The 20,252-nt window shown below is 36.2% G+C and overlaps 1 protein-coding gene across 1 annotated transcript in view; it reads left to right on the top strand.

The window, feature by feature from the left end:
* Window positions 1-20,252, top strand: part of PXDN (peroxidasin) — an 83,138-nt gene that overhangs the window by 18,239 nt on the left and 44,647 nt on the right. The window contains exons 2-4 of the mRNA XM_050972515.1: window positions 8,206-8,277; window positions 9,926-9,997; window positions 16,417-16,488. Coding sequence (XP_050828472.1) covers window positions 8,206-8,277; window positions 9,926-9,997; window positions 16,417-16,488 — 216 coding nt within the window. The remainder of the gene's footprint in view (window positions 1-8,205; window positions 8,278-9,925; window positions 9,998-16,416; window positions 16,489-20,252) is intronic.

Here is a 20,252-nt window from a genome sequence, read left to right as displayed (position 1 = left end):
TGGTTTTATTTTATTTTAAGTGGTGGCTGTGTCTTTGTTTGTTCAACAAAGTGACACATTTTTTACAGGGCAGTAGTTAAAGCAGCATTAAAGTGCCATTGACATCATCCAGTTACTCCACTGACTTGATTATATAACCTCTTTTGTGCAATTTTCATGCTCTGCTCTGTTTGAATGTTTTTACTGTGCTGATGGCTGTTTTTCATTTCCTGCTGGGATGACCTTGAATAAAAAAAGAATAAGAATAAAGTAGACATAAGCATTGCAGTCTTGCTGGCATTTGCAGATCTTTTGTTCTGTGTTGAGAAGCATGGCAGTTTGGTGTTCAAGGTATAGGTTATTTCTGCTGGGTAGTAATTAATCTGCAATGGTTAGGGAAAAAAATGTGTCTTATTTTGTTCTTTTGGATTTAGCAATGGCAAAATCATCTGGTTATGACAATTCCTACCTTATGATCACTTCATAAAAGTGCTAAATGAATGATGGCAATTATGTAAATCTAAATTATTGATTTACCTTTTAAATCTAATAGATCCACAAATCTAATGTTTATCTACTAACTTGCTCCCTTTTTTTTTAAAGGAAAATGAGATTAGCTAGTTTTCACTTTTTTTTCTAGATTCAGTATATATCACACAGCTAAAGGAATTTATTTTCCATTTTGTCACTTCTTGTTGCCAATCAGCATTTCATAGCTAGCCTTGCAGATGAATGAGTGCACTGTGTTTCACATAAGCATCTTTCTCAGACTGTTTATATCCCTCAATATCAGAATGTTGTGACAATGATAAATCCATAATTTTAAAGCTTGCATTATTTCTGCCACTTCCTCCTTTCAATTTGTCAGATTAAAGTAATGAAGATTATATTACCATACACTTTACAGTCACTTGTAGAGGAAGTGGTTTAGCTTTAAATAGTTTTCACTAGACCTTTTAAAAGCATCTACCTTTGCAGCAGAGGTTGGACATTTGAGAACCTGTCCATTTCTAAAATACTTCAGACAGTAGTGTTCTTTCAGATTTTTCCATTTTGCTGCTGTGATGATTTTGCTTAGCTGAGGAAATAACTCTAAATTTAAAGTTCATTCATGTCTTAAATCGATGCTGTAGTACTGGTTAACCCTTGAAACAAGGTAATGAGATACTTACCTTCATTGCTAATAAAAATCAGGATTTGGTTTCATTGCTAAATGCTTTAGTATTTTGCTTTCAGATGAGGACTGGTAATAAAAGTCATTAATGGGTCAGCATGGCATTTGAAACAATGTATTTATGACTAAGTTGGCTTCATCCAAATTGCCTTTGTCTTGTCCAAAGCTAACAGATACACAACTATTTTCAATTTAAAGTATGAAATCAGATGCTTTCAATATGACAGGCTAAAAAAAATGCAGCCCTTCAAAACTTCAGTTTAAATACTTTGTTCTAGTTTGCCGGTGGTAAATTTGCTTTATTCTGCATTTACATATACTGGTTTTGGAGACACTCCTAGGATTTAGTACTTTTTAAAAATGGTTTAGTTTTACTTACTCTCCTTTTTTATGTAGTGTTCCTTAGTATGAATGTGTGAATATGACCTTTACTCTGTGGTACCTGGGAGCAGTATGCTGGTCAATAGTCCCTAGAACTATACAAAATATAACAAGTGTAAGTGCAATTTGGTGTTTAGGTTGTTCTGTTGTTTGCATTTAGTGTTATTAAGCAAAGTAAGAGGATATTTTCATTTTTGGGCTAGAAAAGCTTATGACAGATCCTCGGAGATTAACAAATTATTAAAGGGATCTTCTGAAGTTGGGAAGTCCAGGTCATATGAAGTAAGACACAGCTTCATGTTGCGCCATTGGTTGGCCTCAGTACAACTAATGAGTGCTTGGTTTGAACAGCTGTTTGTCCTCCTCTGCCTTAACAGTGAAAACAGTAACAAATTTATTCCTTAATGTGAGAAGGAAATAGGATCAAAAGTCTATTTTTGCATTTATCTTTTACAGTGTTGGGAGAGGTGTAAACAGGAGATCAAATAACACCTTGTGCTTTAAATCCTCCTTTTCCATATAGAGTTCTCCTCTCAAGCATTTTTTTAATAATAGGAATAAAAGTGTCCAAAGCAAACTAAGTTATCTCCCTTACTTTAGTCTAAGATTTTGGAGCTGTGTTGGTAATTCTAGCAGCTAAAGATAGAAACTCTTTCCTTATACTACATTTTGTAAATCTTATTGTTGCACCCAAGCAAATGAGTGTTAAATAAAATTATTTATATTTTTGCTTTAATTTCTATCCTGTAGCTAGGAGTAACCAAGAATACTTGTGGTTCTGATACTAGATTTTAAATCTCATTAATTGTCTCACTTCTGTGGCATGAAGTGTGAGTTTTTTTGTGAATGTCCTGATGTTAAGCTTTGCATACATACAATATCTCCCAGGATAATGGTTTTTAATTACATCATCACTTAATACAGTGTTTCTAAATCCATGTTATAATTGGCTAATTATATGTGTATATATAGAGAAAGATGACTGTAGAAGAAGCAGTAGCATAACATGTTAAATTTTGGGTTCAATTTTTAAATTATAAATCTTAGTATTGGGTCATGGCCATTTTTTTTCTTTCTGACACAGATTAAAATGAAAAAATGAAAGCCATTTATAGTATAATCTCTAGCAATGGAGGCATCCTTGGGACATCTTCCAAGCCCTGAAAAGTCACAGGATGCCCAGTGCTCAGGGTGAGATGAGAAGCAGTACATGGCTGGGATGGATCAAGCAGAGGAGAAGTCTTGGTGTCTTTCCCACAGCTGCTCCAGCAGCTCTTTATAGGGAATTTTTACATTTGTCCTGCTTAGGATGACACTTTTTGTAATAACTGCTGACTAATGAGTGCTTATCATTGGTGGAGTGATGACTGGGAGTGACCAGTTTTGGTGTTGAGTATGCACAATCTGATCCAAAGGTGATCCAAAGGCCTTTTGATCTGCATGATGAGAGCACACAATATGTTCTTCACAGTCCTACTTTAAATCCATTTGACTTAGAACAGTTAAAGATTTTTCTGAATTTGATGAAGTAACAGAATCTTCTAAAATTCAAGCATATGCAAAAAGGGATGTGAACTAATATTATTGAAATATGTGAATTCTAACCCTTTATAATTCTAACCCTGTATGTTGCTTAGCAATAATTAGAAAAAAAAAGAATAAAGGAAAACTGCACTTTAGGCATTTTATATAAAAAGTTGCACTTTTATGTTCAGTGCATGGTTTGATCTAAGTCAAAACAATCCCTTCTCTCATAGAGATTTCAAACAGAACGTTCTTGTAAGTTGCTTGATGTTTAAGGTCAGTTTTGTACTGTTTGCTGTGTGCCCTGTGTGACTGTCATATGTCCAAATATTTATTAGGGTCTTTAGTGTTTATAAAGTGTTATTTTGTAAACTTGCAACGAATTCATATGGCCCAATGTTGCCATACCTCATCAGGATGTTTTAAGAGAGAAACCCTATCTTTCAGTACTGCATATTGCCAGTGCAAGCTTTAAAGAATGTCCTGCAGTGCCAGGATGTGCCATGGAAGCATTGGATCTCATGGGATAGCAATGGTTTTTAATTTTTATATACCTAGACGTTTTCACTGTGTCTAATTAAATAAAAATATTGTTAAAAGTTAATTTTCAATGCTAAATTGGAAATAGTTAAAAATGGGCAATATAAAGAGGGGAGACAAATGGATGCTGCTAGGTCAAATAAAGAATTTATTAAGAGCAGGATTCATTTTCATCCAGACAAAAAAAAATCTGCAGCACATTTCTAATTTGCTTTGTGACAGAAAAGGAAACATGCACAAATATTGTATTTACTTCCGTGCCATCCATCTGGGCCTTAAGGATCTTCCCAGAGCCCTGTTCAGGTAACAGAGCGCAGGAAGCCGGTGAAGGCAGTGAGTGCTCACCCTGCCTGGCACAGCTCCTGGCCGTGGCTGCTTGCAGGGCTGTGGGACCACGGCCATTCCCAGGCGCTGGAATGTGAATCTCAGGGGCATCCAATTGCTAAATTGACCGCCCGCTCCCTGGCACGTTCTTGGCCCAGGCAGCCTCGCGCTCTGCCGAACATTTCCTGGTCATGCTCCATGGATTAGCACAGAACTGAGCTCCTGAGTGCAGCCAGGAATAAAATAACCCTTGAGAGTACTCAGTTTGCTGGCTATCATGGACTTGTTTTGTTTGTGTTATTCGGGCAAGACATGCTTCAAAATGATGGGCTTAGCTTCTGGGGAAGGCTGTGCGGCTGAAGGGGATTTTTCAACTTGAATTATGTTGTCCAGCTACAATTTTAAGGAGTAAATATTTTCACTTTGAAATACATAATAAAAGAGACAATCTGAATTGGGTGCAGTAGATTTTTCTTTTAAAAACCAAATGCATGACATTTAGCTTCGAATTGTTATGCAAAAGTTGTTAAACACCCTAAAATTCAATGCCGGCATCACAGGTGTTTGCATTTCTTTAATTGGTCATTTCATTTACTGTTTAGAGATTAGGAGGGGGAAAAATGACAGTCAACAACTGAGTGGCTTCCCTCAGTCTGCTGTTTTAACCTGATGGTGCACTCTGGCTGGTCAGTGGGAGTCAAGCTTGCTCTGGTCCAAAGCACAGCATCCAGCCAGGATATTCCAGTTTGTAAAAGTGAAATGGGGAGCAGCTAAAAAGGTGAAAGAGAATTGAATGGGCAGGGAACAGGCTTTTGTGAGTGAAAGTCATGTGGCACAGTTGGGCCGGAACTAGTCAGAAAAAAAGGGTCAAGAAACCTCATCATGCTGATTGACCACACATTATTTCAGCAAAACAAAATGCCTTTGAAGATCTGCTCCATAATGGCCTATTTGTGCTACCCATACTCATTTTTCAGTTTTAACACAGTCCTCATTCCTGCCATTCACTCTCCAGGGGGACATTTCCGATTGTTGTTGGGCTTTTGCTCTGAGCTCTTCTGTTCCCTGAAATCATTCTGTTATCATAAGCTGGATATGGTGTCTGTGCTATGGAGGCATGGTATTTCAAGCCTGAGAAATGGCGCTTCTGTTTAGTATGGAATGGGTTTGGTTTTGGTTTTTTTCCTATGATGGTATGACAGTGATAACTAAAGTTTTTTGTCATTTTTTTTTCCTACTGAATCTGATTTCTGCCAGTTCTGTTGGATGCAATCTTTCACTTCAATAACTAGTCTTGCATATCTTTTCCCCTAGCAGTTAAACACTTGGTTTACAGAGATTTCCTCTATTGTTTATGTGAATGGCATATACCACACCCCCTAAACTAATGCATCCAATGAAAATTCTATTTCCTTTATCCACTTGTTTGTTTTCTTGTTGTATAGGGAAATTATCACAGTTTTTAAGATTTCTTCTTTAGAAATCTTCAGTGGTTATGATTTAAGTTTTATCTTCCTGATTTGAGAGCTGTTTAACTCTTTATTTTGGGGGATTTTGTGCTTAACATTAATGAAAATACTTTGAGTGAACACTGATAAGTGTTACTTCCTTTGAAGAAGGAAATATTGTTTGAAAGAATGGCCCAAAATTATAATCTTACATTTTAGTAAGGTTAACATTGTTTTTTCCCTCAAATTTTAATGTAATTGTAGTACTGACTTTGAACAAAACAAATATATTCTTTATAATTTTACTTACAGATACAAAACACACTGTGCTCTAGAGAAAATTTATGTGCTGTGTTTTATTGCTGCTCCTTTTTCTCATATCTTTATGTAGAATGAAAATGAATGGGTAAAATTTCAAACTTGATGTGTTCTTTAGCTTTAACGACTTCATATGAGAAGGGCAGTAGTGTTAGGAGTTGAGATAAATCCCACTATAAATGATGTAACATGCTGTACCAATAATGCATGTAATTGCTTTGCTTGGTGTTCCTAATCCCCAGATATCCTCATGAGTTACTGCAGAGGAGATTGGATACATCAAAAGGGTTATTTGGCTGCTGACCCAGTGCCCTGGCTCCTTGTTTGCATGCATGAAAGTTAATTTTTTACTTATTGTCTTTGCACTGATGTAGGGACTAGGCCTGCTTGTCATATGGATGAATTTACATTATTTCATATCTAAAATAAGAGGTTTTTAGGAGATAAATATTGCTACCTGTAATGGTAGTTTGAGGCTTTTGAAAAATACTCAGTTTCCAATATTCCATTAAGAATATTGAATTTTTGCACTTTTGAATATTTTAATCAAAACTGAAGTTCTCCTTTGGAACACAATAAACTTTCAGATAATCTAGAAAAATCAAGAAAAGTAAAGTGGTATGTCATGTCCAATGATTCTTACAGAGGGATCTGCTGTATCTTCTCTGAGTGCAGGACATGACATTCCATGGTTGTTTAGAATATCTTGGCACCTGAGGTTCAGAGGCACCTCCTTCTCATCAGCAACATATGACACATAAAACATCTCAGTGATGAGCAAAATGCTGTTGAAGCAGAACTGAAGAAGTGCTTTTGTGAAGAACAAGTTTGAGCTGTGAAAATTTGTGCTTCTTAATGTGAAAATCCTCAATTCACTGAGTGTTGTGTAGAGGGGCTGTCCAGCACATCTACAGGCAGTTTAACCACACATCTAAATGAGAGATAGAAGTTTGCATCCCACATTTATTCCAGTCACTGGTCAGGTATTTTGGTGGAGTGTAATACAAACAGAACCACATGTCTAATCTTCCTTGCAATGAACAGTAGGCCACATCCCAAACCACTTACGTAGAAAAAGTCCTTTTGAGGTCATTATTCCAGAGCAGAACAAGTCATGATGGGTGGATTCATGAGGAATGATGCTCAAGTAAGTTCTTCATAAAAGACTTCAGACAACCATACCTGCCATTAATGAAGCCTCAGTCAGTGTATGGGTTGTGTGGGATTAGGATGCAGCTGATGTTTTGTCTGCTCTTCTGTATTTCCTTTGACCAAATTGCAGAGAGACTGTTGTTAGCATAATACCTGTTGAAATGCAGAGCATATTTGTTTTAATTGAGACCAGGCATGGTGCAAAGATTACAGTTGTAACACGTTTATATCCTACTTTTTGAAAGCAATTGGTAAGTGTGTGTTCTAAGATATGTGATCACAGTCTTAGATTTTACTTACTTTCCATTTGCTCCCCTTCTGTTTGCTTGCCAGACACTATAAGGTCCTGGTGTCCTTGGTCTGTTGCTAGGGAAGAGGACAGACTTATCAACCTGCTTCATTTCCTCTGGTCCTGTGGTCCTCCTCTCACCTGAGTGCTCTCCCAGGAAGCCTGTCCATTTTGCTTACCAGGCAGAAAACTATTTCCTGGTTGTTTTGGGTTCTTTTGCATGGGTTTGTTGCTGGTTCTGACCAGTTGGTTAAACCAGTTTTGAGCTGCTGGAATACAGTAGCCAGACATGGAGAGAACAGGAGGTGGCAGAGGTGGGAAGCCCTGTTGCCTGCTCTCAGCAGAAGAGAGGGGTGAGACTGGCACAGCCAAGGTCTTTCCCCACATCCCTGCTCCACTTCCACCTTGCTCCCTGTCCCTGCTTTCTCTGCAGAACTTTGCTTGAGAAACAGATTTCCTTCTTCTTGGAGAACTTCTCACTGAGCTATAGAGCTAACAGGAAATGGAAGGTGGTAGAAACATATAAAAAAATAAGAGAAAGTAAAATTAAATAAGGAAATGTCTAGTTTCAGGCCGCTGAGTTTACACGTTTTAAAAGCAAGACAACATATGTCACTTAAGCCTCCTTACTCAGAACTAAAGAATTGAGTAGCTTAAAAGTCTTAACCTGTCTCTTCTTTTTCCTGATTTTTTTTTCTGATGCAAATGTTTCTATATCTGTTTATTTATAAATAAGCATTTTTGTCCTACGGTATGATTTGCAAACAACTTTTAAAGTACAGAGACAATTCAATTTAGTGAAATAATGAACAACCCATCTCAAGTTGCTTCACTGTGGAAGAGAACATACTTCATGATCACAGGTTTAACTTCAGCTGAGCACTGAGTCTGGATTTGGTGAATCCTCTTTGAAAATTTTCAGACACCATTTGGATTTGTTTTGCTTTGGTCAAAAGTTGTGTTTTGTGGACAGAGGCTGGTCAGTTATCACAAAAGACTTGTGCTTGTTCATTTTTTCGTAGGAAAAAATACATAGCTTTTTTAATGACTTTTTTTTTTTTTTTTTCATTCTACAGAGACTTAAGATTTAATAGGATTAAAGAAATCCAGCCTGGAGAGTTTAGACGGCTTAAAAACCTGAACACACTGTAAGTCCTTTTTCAACCCTAAGACCCTTTCCCTTTTGACTTAATATGATCAGTTTGGTCTGTGTGTCATAATTGCTCACTTTTCACAGGTAAGTAGTCTCATAAATTTGATCTGAAGCATTTACACAGTTGGGAGAAGTGGGGGTTAGGACCAAAATATTTGAAGGCAAAAACTCCTGTATGTTTATCAAAATAAAAAAAAAAAATTGCATACTATTGTTTTACTAATATACTTTGACTGAATTTCATGAAAAATTGACCATTATTGTAAGTTTTTTGATGTGGTGCTAAATTGTTTTGCTGTAATATTACATAATAAACATAGTATCACATAATGGGGTTGCAAGAAAGCTGTTCAAAGGCTGAGGTGTGCAAATGTGTTACAGTTACAAAATATTTGACAAATTCTAATATTCTGAAGTTTCCTATTCTAATGTGCTTACTGGGACTGGCAGGAGTCAGATGGTTTTGTTCCTACTGAGCTGCCTTTTATGAAGGTCTTTTTTATCATTTACAATTGTGAAGAAAAGTCTTTCTAAAAGACTTTTTACAGCCAATAATACAATTAGTGTGAGTATTATAGTTTTTAATTTGTATCTCTTCTATCATTCTTTCAGTCATCATTTTAAAAACAAATGCATGCATGTTTCTCTTCTTTACTATCTTAGCAGGCATGAGGAAGAATTAAGACAGACAATTATTTTTACTTTTAAATGTACATAATTTAGGATTGCAGATGTGACTGTGTCCCAGAACACAAGTGGTGTATGAGCTGAAGTACAGCAGTGATGTCACTGAGCTTTGGGTCACAATTTATCTGACAAATATACTGACACATCTTGTACTCCATATTCACACCAGAAGAAAGGATAGGACTTTCCCCAAAATGTATACTGTCCAAATCTGTGCTGCCAAGATATTCTTACTGACTGTCCCTATTTCCAGTCTCCTTTGATCATACCTCTGTTTGCAGCTGATCCCCAGTTTTGAATTACAATTTCTGCCAGATATCCAGCTCAAGTTTAACTGTGCAAATCACTGATTTGATAGTCACAAGTCCCAAATTAAGACAGGATACATTAAGTTTGAATTCCTTTCTCTTTGTAAAACCAGTGTATGAGGGATGGGTGCCAATCTGTGCATACAGACAGGTGTGCTCCTATACAATTCAAAGGGGCCAGTACACAAGATATTGCTCAGAAACATCTGGGAAAAGTCACTTTAATTCACCTGCTAGTGACAAATCTTTGTTTTTATCAGTTTCAAACTGATAAAAACTTGATGCAACAGGTTTTTTCCTCCCCTTCATCTACATCACAGATAACTGCAAGAAACTACATTATTCCATTTCTGGGTGGCTCTTTTTGTTTTTTTGTTTGAGTTTGGGGGTTCTCTTTGGTTATCTTTGTTGCTGTTTTTGTAGGTTTGGGGTATTTTTATGTATTTTTTTACAACTGTCTAATTTTATCAGGTTTTCACTTGCAAGACAGTGGTTGAGCAGCTGTAAGCACATAACCTTTTTTCTCTAACAGTTACTCTTAGGGGAAAAAGCATTTTCTCTTTAATACTATATTGCCCCTGTGTTTACAGTTTTTTCCCCTAGTGTTTCTTTACGTTAAAATAAATTGTTTTATATTTCCTTTTGTAGGCTTCTAAACAACAATCAAATCAAAAGAATTCCTAGTGGGGCATTTGAAGATCTTGAAAATCTGAAATATCTGTAAGTTAAATGAAATGTCACTTCATTGTGTAACAGCTTCTTCAGTGAGAAAGTGTTCTAATCTGAGATGGTGCTTTCTATCTGACCCACTATATCAGGAGATAAACTGCACTGAAAGTCTGTGAAATGAATTTATGGGCTGGGGGCAACTGTTTTTCTCTAAGTTTTTGCTAATAAAAGACTGCTCTCTGTAGGCAATACATTTTAAAGGACTTAGTAGTTGCTGTTTATTATATGCAACTTATAATTTAAAACGGGATACATTTGAAGGTGAAGGAAACCACCTCTTCAATGGTTCACTGAAATCTTCACACAGGTACTTTTTGTCTTTTGAAAAGTGATATGAAAGTAGCTAGTCCAAAGTTAGTGTCTGCAGAAGCTTGTAACTTACTTAAGCTTGTTAACTATCCCTACATTTTTCACTGAATTCTTAAGTGAAAACTTCAGTCAAACCCAAAATACCAGAGTATGTATATGATTTGCTGTTACTTCTAGGTGTCAGTCAGCCTGGATATTTTAAGCCTAACTTTTCTCTTTTTTAACAAATATACCAAGATTATTAATTATATGAATAAACAAAAGGCATCAAAATGTCATTTTTGTCTGTATAACAGACTAAAGCTGCAGAGTTAGTTGTCATGGATTCTCAGTTCTGGTTTCTGGAGACAACCTTGTGGAGTGTCATTTAGAAAAGTTTCACCCCATTGTCTTGGAGTATTGATTGATGGTTACTTGAATGACACACAGAAGAAAAAGGTCACATTGAGATTTCATTGCTTGGGAAACAATTCAGAAGCTGAAATTTGCATGCAGTTTCCAAGAATACAGCCAGAAGTCCTCTAGGGAGGTGGGAGCAGGGAGAAAATCACATAAATTTGTGCAGACATATTTGCCTGTTTCTCCAAGTTGTGCTTGATTACGTTTCCTGCTTTCCTTTTTATGTGTATTGTCTTTCAGTAATGAAATTGTTTAACCTCTACACAATAGGAGGGAAAAGAATATTGAACACTGCTGCCAATGAATGATTAAAGTCCATGATGATTGTATTTGTTGCAAGAAAAGTCTGCATGATGGTTCTGGTAGTGTAGTACATGAGGTTTTACTATGTGAGGTTTGCTAAGCTTTCCATAGAAACTCTACAAAGATTTTTTTTGACTCTTACTACTTTTTTGTTTTCATATGCTTGTCTTTTCCTAGCTGTAGTAAACCAGAAATAAAGCTTAACAATGCAATGTGTTCAGTGAAAAAGCAAAAAAAGATAACTGAACTCTGATTTGTTTTCATATACATGTAGTAATGGCTGTCAGTATCTGTATTATTATGAGGAAGATCTTTTTATTTTCCTGTTGTTCCCTGGAAAATTTAAATCTAAAGTTCAATGGGCTAATTTATTCAACTGCAGAGAGCTCTTTAAAGTTATCCTTTGTTTTGAAAAAATGAACAAAGGGGTTTTTTGCCTGTTTCACTGGCTGTGACAAATGTTTAAATTGAACAGCCTTAAAAGTACAAAATTTCTGGTACTGGTCAGGTTATCAATACAGAAGATTTAAATGTAACAGATCAATACTGTTCAGCAGTGAAAGTTGAAGCTGAGTAACTGAATGCTAACTATTCTGTGAAATGAAGGGAACAAATCAAAACAGTTCTTTCCATTAGGATTCACTGAAGTAGAAATCAGAGGGGAGAGATTGTGCAAAAGTTAGAAATGCTGCTCAGAATGTGCTGTTACAAAGTCAAATCACCTGGAAGAACTGAGGTTTAGTATCATCTGGTCCTGTGGGTATTTGAAAACCTAACTAGTACTATCATGTTTCATAAAACTGGATCATTGATCCATGATGTTACTTTTGTTGTTACGACAACTTGTACTGGATTGCATGTGGTTCTGAAAATATATAATTCCCTTATTCATTTAAAAAAGTCTGTCATTTCTCAGTGTACCTGATTTATCAAAATGTGAGTATATATGAATATAAAATCTATCACAATTAGTAAACGTGCATATATAAATCTAAAATTATTCACAATTGTGTATTTTTATATAAAATATATAAAGTATACCACAGCATATTTATTTTTTTTAAAGCCAGTCTCTGAGGGATAGATGTTAAGATCCATTTCTGTGACTGCTGTATGCTGAAGATCAGCTTTTGCACTTCCAAACAAAAATTCTTTCGACAGGATCTATATCAGATTTTTCAAATGCTTCTTGGTGCTATTCCTTTCTGAAGTTGAGTTTACAGTTTTATGAGGAGTGTGTGTTACCAGAATAATCTGTATGTGGAACACATTTTGATGAAGAGTAATATTTTCTCAGTTTTCTCTGCATTGAAAGTATTCATCCCTGTAAAAGTTGGTCTTTACATCATCAAAGGAAAACTGTGCACGTAATTTTTAGACATATTTTAAGGATTTTTTATTATCTTGTTCTTTATGTAATTGAAATTCTGGCAATTATAAAAGCAGTTTTGTGTGATTTTGCTGTGCTGTTTGTGGTAATAATTTGGTTTTGTATTAATATACTAAAGGCTGGAAAGAAAGAAATGTAATTATTGTTTTGTTGTGAAACTAAGAGGGTACTTTTTTTTCTTTTTTTTCTGCTTCTCTGCTTTTCTGTCCATCTTTGTTTATTCCATGTACCTCAGTGTTTGCAATAAAGCTCCTTAGTGAGCTTCCCAACCTTATAATATAGATGCAGGTAAATTTGTAGAAACTTGATAGGATAATTCTTCCTAAGCCTAAAAGTCAACAGTTTATTCTCTGAGAGAGAAGATAGTTGTGAATTAAGGTAGGCACATTATTACTATTTCAACATGTAGAATACTAGAAGATTTGGCATCAGAAGTGGGAAAAATGAAGGTGAGTTAAAAAAGGAAGAAGTCAGGAGGAGATATGGAAAAATATATAATATAGGTTAGCTATTAAAAACCTTTCCAGATAAGGAGAAGATCTCTAAATGTATTAGACATTTACAGAGCAGTGAGCTAAAAGATAACATGAAGGAAGTGAAAGAAATAAAACTGGGGAATGCAATTTGTCAACAACATTGTGTGTTCATACCATTGCCTGGTATGAGATGAGGAAACAGAGATGAAAGTGTTACCATAGGCATGTGGTAAATGGTGATTGAGACTGTCTGAAGGGTATCAGTTCCAGAAATGCCAACAGGGAGCATGCAAGCTTTGTTTTGTATCTGGGCAATGATGTAATAGTGGTGAATGATGTGTTTAATATTAGGTCTCATTTCCTGCCATGCTTTCTGCCACTCTTGGTGTCCTGGTCATGTTACTTGGTCCTCTGGGCACCTCCAGTGGTTCCAGAGCTCTTTTCTTTGCAATTCATGTTGCTGGTTCCACTGTCCTTCATGTTCCCATGTAGATCTGTCTTTGAGTGTTTATTTAGTTGTGAGATTTAACGCTGCAATGCCTGTTACTTTTTGCCTTTTTCCCCTCCAGTTCTAAACAAATATATCTGAATCTTACTTTCCTTGAATCACATGATTTTTGATATGGCCCATTAAAAAAAGAAAAAAAGAACCCCCCCAATAATATCCTCATAGACAATCTAGCAGGCTTGTTAATTAAAGGTACTTTTTCTTCCAAATTTTCTGGTAACTGGTTACCTACTTGTTCATTTCCTAAGTGTATGACCATTTCCTCTGATCTCTAGCAGCCTTGCTTGCCTTTCTGGAAAAAAAAAAACAAAACAAAACTTTTTTTTTTTTTTTAAACATTTCTAAAAATAGATATTATTAGTTGTCCAGAAATAATTTAATGTCATAATAGAAGATATCCCTTTTTCATCTTAATCCACTGTTTGTTCATCTCCTGTAAAATTCTAATATTTAGTTCTGTAAGAGAGCTTTTAGGTAAATTAAATGATAAATCATTTTTTCCCTAATTGTACTGCCTTTGTTTTCTGATAATGTAACTGAGATAAATTTTGAGAATGTTTGTTGAAATTTAACAATGTTTACAAAGTTTTACTTCTATAACACTGTATGTGCATGCTGCCATTTTAGAGGGATGAATGTTTTTGTGAATGATACTTATTTGTACTTTGTATTCTGACATGTCTCTGTCCATTAGGCAAATAATTATATGTTTTTCTTTCTGTTGTCCTCAGTGAAATAGCTACACAATTAAATGGAAGTCTGGTTAACACATTTGTCATAGGATGTGTAGCCCTGAGGTTGCTGGGGTTTCTCTGAGAAGGGAGGATATGGTTGACTGAGGTTGGTTGAGTTTCCTGCAGCTGAGGGTTTTCTGGTCAGAATGGAAAAAGCTCTGGTTTAAAGCTGAAAACACCAAATAAAGACTCACTGCAGTGCCTTGGTAAGAACTCCTAAAGGCTGCTCCCTTCCCTGCAGGATGGTGGCAAATGTCTGCAGTACTACAATCATTATCCCAGTCTAATTCAACTCTGATTTTCACTCTCTGCCTTCTTCTGTCTGCAGAGAGTAAATAAAAGTTATATCAAAGGTTGTGGTAAAACTTTTTTTAAATAATCCGATTAATTCAGATTTTTTGAAAAAATTGTTGAAATGCCAGAAAGAGATGATTAACTGAGGGTGGTTTTCAAAACTGTCTAAGCCCACTTTGGTTCTCTGCTCTGACCAGAAGTTTAGTAGTCAGAAATAAGAGGGGTTTCACATGCCAAGTGGAATTAAGTGTATTAAGAAAGATAAATAACACTTCAGTTGATCAGTCCTCGAAATTTTCCAAGGAGTGAAAAGGCGTGTTTAAACTTCTCACAGGAAAATAAGATAGGAATTGAATATCAGAGAGGAAAATTAAGGAGAGAAAATTGTAAAGACTGTGATCCTCAAATGAATTGTTAAGTCTGAGCCAAAACAAATATTTTAATACTCAAGAAATATTTTTTTTAAAATAGAATACAAACCAGTTCCACATATAAAATCACTGTTTTCTTATTTTTAAAGTCTTTACAGTAATTTTACATGACAGTAATTTTTTTCTGGTTTTGAATATTTTAAAAACCTCAGAAATTTTTACTTCCATGTTACCTGTTCTTGGAAGAGCTCTGCTTTTTTATTCAGATGCGTATCCATGTTAAAAAAGCACACAGGAATCTCTGTATATTAATGTGTTGGATTGTCAGCAAGCAGTGCATTGGAAAAGTTAATTTAGATTCAAAGGAAGGATACAATCCTTATTGTTCCCCAAAGTTGTCATTAGTTGAATATCAAATACCTACAACTTCTTTCCTTGTTAGGGCCTATTGTGAAATGTTGCCCATTGTCACATCAGTGTAAAAACTGCCACCACCTCCAGCAGAGCCACTATTTTTTCTGTTGCACCAAAAGGAGTTTGCAATATTTCCAGTAAGTTACTGAAAACTGCAATAATAGAAAACCCAAAACCACTACTAATAAGATGCCTGCTAATAAAGTCATTTGTGGTACAAAGTCTCTTCATCCCCTTTCCATAGAAACCCATGCCTGATTAACTGAGTTTCAAATCATTTGTTAAATAATTGTGAAAAAGTTCTTAACCACAAACCTGTGCCTATCCTAACACAAAAAGAGTGACTGATGCTGAACCTCCAGAGTGTTTTCATTTGCTGCCTCCATGCAGAAACTGTAGTCATCAGCTAAACTGTGTGATTTTTCCTCCAATACCCCCTCACTAAACCATCCTTGCTGCTAAGAGCATGATGAACATGAGCACATACACTGACCTTTCCTGATTTGTTTTAATTCCATAAAAAAGGTGTAGACAACATGTGTGATCATACTGATACTCTGCATGTGTATTCTGTTTATATTATAAAGTATCAGTGGGGACCTAATGTCCATCTTCTGCACAGTGATAAAACAAATATACAGTGCTGCTTTATGGATGTGATACCAATATTATAACTTGTATTTTTTTGTGAATATTCCAAAGGTGACACAGGCAGAATTACGGAAATTTCTCAGTGTTTTTTCTCCAAGTCTAGTAAAAGACCCCCCCACTCTATCCTAATTTGAATATTTGCACCAGTATTCAGATGAGTATTTTAAAAAAATCAAGAGGCCATCCCTGGTGTGTTCTGGTAAAGGCACTTCTAATGCAATTCTGTCCCATTAAGTTGAACTTGTTTTGACTTTTGGCAAACCAATCAAGAGAACAAGGGACAAAAACCCAGTAAGTAGTGCCATGAGCACTGGGAAGCCCAAGTCTACCCAGGTGTTAGCCTCAGGGCCTTCAAGGCCCCAGACTTATGTCTTTCCTAGTAGTCATTTTGGGATGAAATCTCAAGGACAGAATATTTTTATGTTTTAGTTTTTGATTTGTGATTTTTTTTTTCTAATATGTAGTTGAAAAACTGTCTTCATGTGTCAACTTAATTCTTCTTTTCCACCTTCATGTAGCTCTTGTATGTGTACTAATATTACTGATTGTTTCTTGTTTCAGCTATTTGTACAAGAATGAAATCCAGTCAATTGACAGGCAAGCATTTAAAGGACTTGCCTCTCTAGAACAACTGTAAGTGCCTTTTCTCTTCTGTGCTGTCATCTCCATGGTTCCCCTGCAGAGGAAAAGTGCACGCCTTGATCCGTATATCCTACCTGCATGCTCTGCACGTCTGCACTCCCTGGGTTGGGCACAGAGCCCCATAATCATTTGCATGTGAAAAAACCACAATTGATCTCTGTGTCAAATTCCTCATTTCTATGTTTGTCTTTTATTTGTGATTTGCATTCCTGATGTCACTATACATTGTTACATAGCTTTGACAAAGGAGAATTATTGTGGAAAATGTTGAAAACTAATGTGTATTGCTTAGAGATAGATTCTGCTTTCATTTCTGCAGGTTTCATAATATCTTAATTCCTTTCAGTGCAGCAGTTACTTTGTTTTGTGCAGCATAACTAAAGCTGAATTAGCCTCTGCAAGTTCAACCCTGTTTTGTTATTCTTTGAGACAAGAATAGTTTTCTAAATGAAAACCTTTCTATAATTTATATGTGTTAATCAATACACACAGATACAGATGTTTAAAAAGTAAGGAAGTTCGTCATTTACAATGTAGATGTTTAATGTCCTCCAGAAAGATCGATTAAAATCATACTTCTTTTCCTGTATAATGACTAATAATTTCTACTGAAAAAGAATGAAGAATACAGTCCTAAGCATGACAAAACCCAGTTATATTGATTCCATTAAGTTCAACTATGTTTTGTTTTATAATCACTCTAGGAGAGACATTGAATTGCTGGCATGAGTCCAGAGCAGGGCAGTAAAGCGAGTGAAGGGGCTCGAGCACAAATCCTGTGAGGAGCAGCTGAGGGAGCTGGGCTTGTTTAATCTGGGGAAAAGGAGGCTCAGTGCAGACCTCATTTCTCTCTATCACTACTTGAAATGAGGTTATAGGGAGTTGTGGAGTGTCTCTTCTCCCAGGTAACAAGTGACAGGACAAGAAGAAATGGTCTCAAGTTGCACCAGGAGAGGTTTAGATTGGTAATAGAAAAAATGTTTTCATAGAGAGGGTGGTAAAGCATTGAAACAGTGGAGTCACACTTCCTGGAAGTGTTCAAGAAATGACTGGACATGGCACTTTGAGGTCATGGTTTAGTGATGAACATGATAGTGGTGATACACTGGTGGTTTGACTTGAAAATCCTAAATGTCTTTTCTAGCCTTAACAATTCTATTACTCTGTGATCAGAAAGCATTGCTCTACATTCATTGGGATAATGTTTAGAAAAAGGAAAAACTGTAAATGTGTAGTTGTTTCACAGTTTGACTACCAAATAACAGTAGCAAACCAATGAGTTTTGTAGTGCAAAAATTGGGAGCTAAATATCAAGTTTTAAACTCCTAAAAGGTATCAGTGTATTATAAGTGTTCTATATGTACCAGTTTCCTTGTTACTGTAAACATCTAATGGATATCAGTAGACACAGAGTATATATCAAATAAAATGACACTTCATATGGGTATAAAATCATACATGCTCCTTTTGGAGTGCAATAGATGCTTTTTGAAGGAGGAGCTTCTATGTAAACCAGAAGCATTAATTATAAAAAGTATATAAATATGTAAGGTTTTTCCCTTAACGCCATTTTTTTCCTTCTCCTTTTACTCTAGAAATTATTACTGCATCATTTTGACAGCAACTGGTAGGGCTTACTTGCATGCTAATAGCAATACATAATTTCTGTATAGAATTTGGAATACTGAGGCCCATTTATTGAATTACTAATATTAGTGAAAGAATGTTCTTCCCCATGCCACAAGCCTCATGTGCTGCAAGTGACAATATTTGTCCTTTTTTCTTTTGTTCTTTTTTCCTGTTGATCTATGTTCTTACTGAAAAACATAAATCAGTTTGGAATATTAACACCTTCTGAATGCACTTCTCCACCATGTGGCAATTAAGCCTCTCTGCCTACAGTGGTATCACACTGTGTCAGCCTAACCTCAGACTTTTGAGGCATCCACGTTATTCAGTATGAAACTGAGATTCAAACTCAGGGCTTGAGTCTCATCTCTGGCTGGGAATATTGGATATGGAGCCTGGCAGAGTCACTGCTCATTGCCTGCCCATGTGTCATGTCAGCACCTGCAGCTGCTGGGGAATGGGGGGCAGGTGCTACCCCACTGCCTGCATCAGAGCTCACTCACTGCCTTTTAGAGCTCTTCTGCTTCCCTCCTAAACACAGAGCTTGCCAGGAGGGAAAATGAGAGCACATGAAGCCAGTGGCAGGCACAGAAATAAATTAATTGGAGAGTAAGCTTTGAGATTTTTAGTTTAGGAGAGATTTGGCATTTATACATCTTTAGCATAAAAATATGTTCTGACTCTAAAGGGTCTGTTTTATCACATTAGCTTTGGAGAAAAACTGCTGACAAGACAAGAGTTACCCTTGGCAAACAAGTTTCTAAGTATCCTAATTTCAGTTTTGAACTGTATTGACAGTACTAAATCAATGTTTCTGCATTTGAGGTCTCCGTGGCCACAACTTAGCGAACACATTTTGCTACTGGTTGTGTTAACTCAGCCAAATGCTGTTCTCAATGCTCAGCAGAGTTCTCAGAAAGAGACACTGTGGACCACATTTCAGGGAATGACTTGTTTCACAGCAATTTCTTCTACTCCAGTGAAGCAGAATTCAACTGATAGTTTCTTTTTAAAAAAATACCTGATCAGCAAAGCAAACACATTTTTGGTGATTGTTGTTGTTACCAGAATTAAATGTTGTTAAATGTTACTAAATGACACTAACTAAATCCTAAATGTACCGTTGCCTGTATAAGGGACAAAACCCACCAAGTATTTACTGCAGCTGGCAGGCTCCTCCTTAAACCTCTGAAGCAGAATTCTTAGCTGCTGATGTAGTCAAAATAGCTTTTCCTTTGGAAATTTCTGCCAAGAAAATAAGATCTTTGAATCAGATCTTGAAACCTGTTTGAGCTAGGATAAATTCTGAAGAAAAATTGGCGCTTTTAGGTACGTGAACACATTGAGCCATACGTGTTTCGTCACCTAACTTTTCACCTGTGGCTGGGCATGAAGGGAGAGAGTTGATGAAAAGTAGCTGCTTAGTACCAGTTTAGACACTGTTAAATCTGCAGGACATATGTTTGGGTCTGGCACAGACAGCAGAAAGCAGCAGGAAACTTGCATTTTTTCAGAGCAGCAGCCGGAAGGCAGACAGAGCTCCCGAAAGGCAAGGAGGGCTCCCTCTGTGTGCCTGGGTTTAGGCAGCTGCTCTGTGCCTCTGTGCCTGGGCTTGACAACTGAATCCCACCTGAAATGTCACAAATACCCTGCTGGGGAGGTCATGAGTTTGGATCCCCAGATCTAGCCCTAAGTGGTGGGTCCATTTCCAGATGTGTATACCTTGCTTTCCTTCAAAATATCTGCCATATTTTTGAGATCTCAGCTTATGAATTGTATGTATCAGGGACAAAATGTGAACTCTCCAGTATTTACCTAGTGGCATCCCCAAATATTAATGGCATTATTTAAATCTTTTCACCTAATCCAAGTTATGCATTTTCTTTTAACTTTCATATTAACATACTCATTTTGTTCTTTATAGGCTGTTATTAGTTATGTTGTAGTTTATGTACACATATACATATTTTGGGGGAATTAATAGACAAAACCCTTAACTAACATAGAGTGATACAGTTTGTTATACTAAGTCTAATTACGTCAATTCAGCTTTCAGATTTCAGTATTTTTGAAGTGATGCTATTTATTTTCTTGTTTTATACTACAAGTTCCTGATTTTTGCATGA

This window comes from Serinus canaria, chromosome 3 (assembly GCF_022539315.1).
Source record: "Serinus canaria isolate serCan28SL12 chromosome 3, serCan2020, whole genome shotgun sequence".
Taxonomy (NCBI): Eukaryota; Metazoa; Chordata; class Aves; order Passeriformes; family Fringillidae; genus Serinus; species Serinus canaria.
This window is presented reverse-complemented; position numbering and strand designations above follow the sequence as displayed.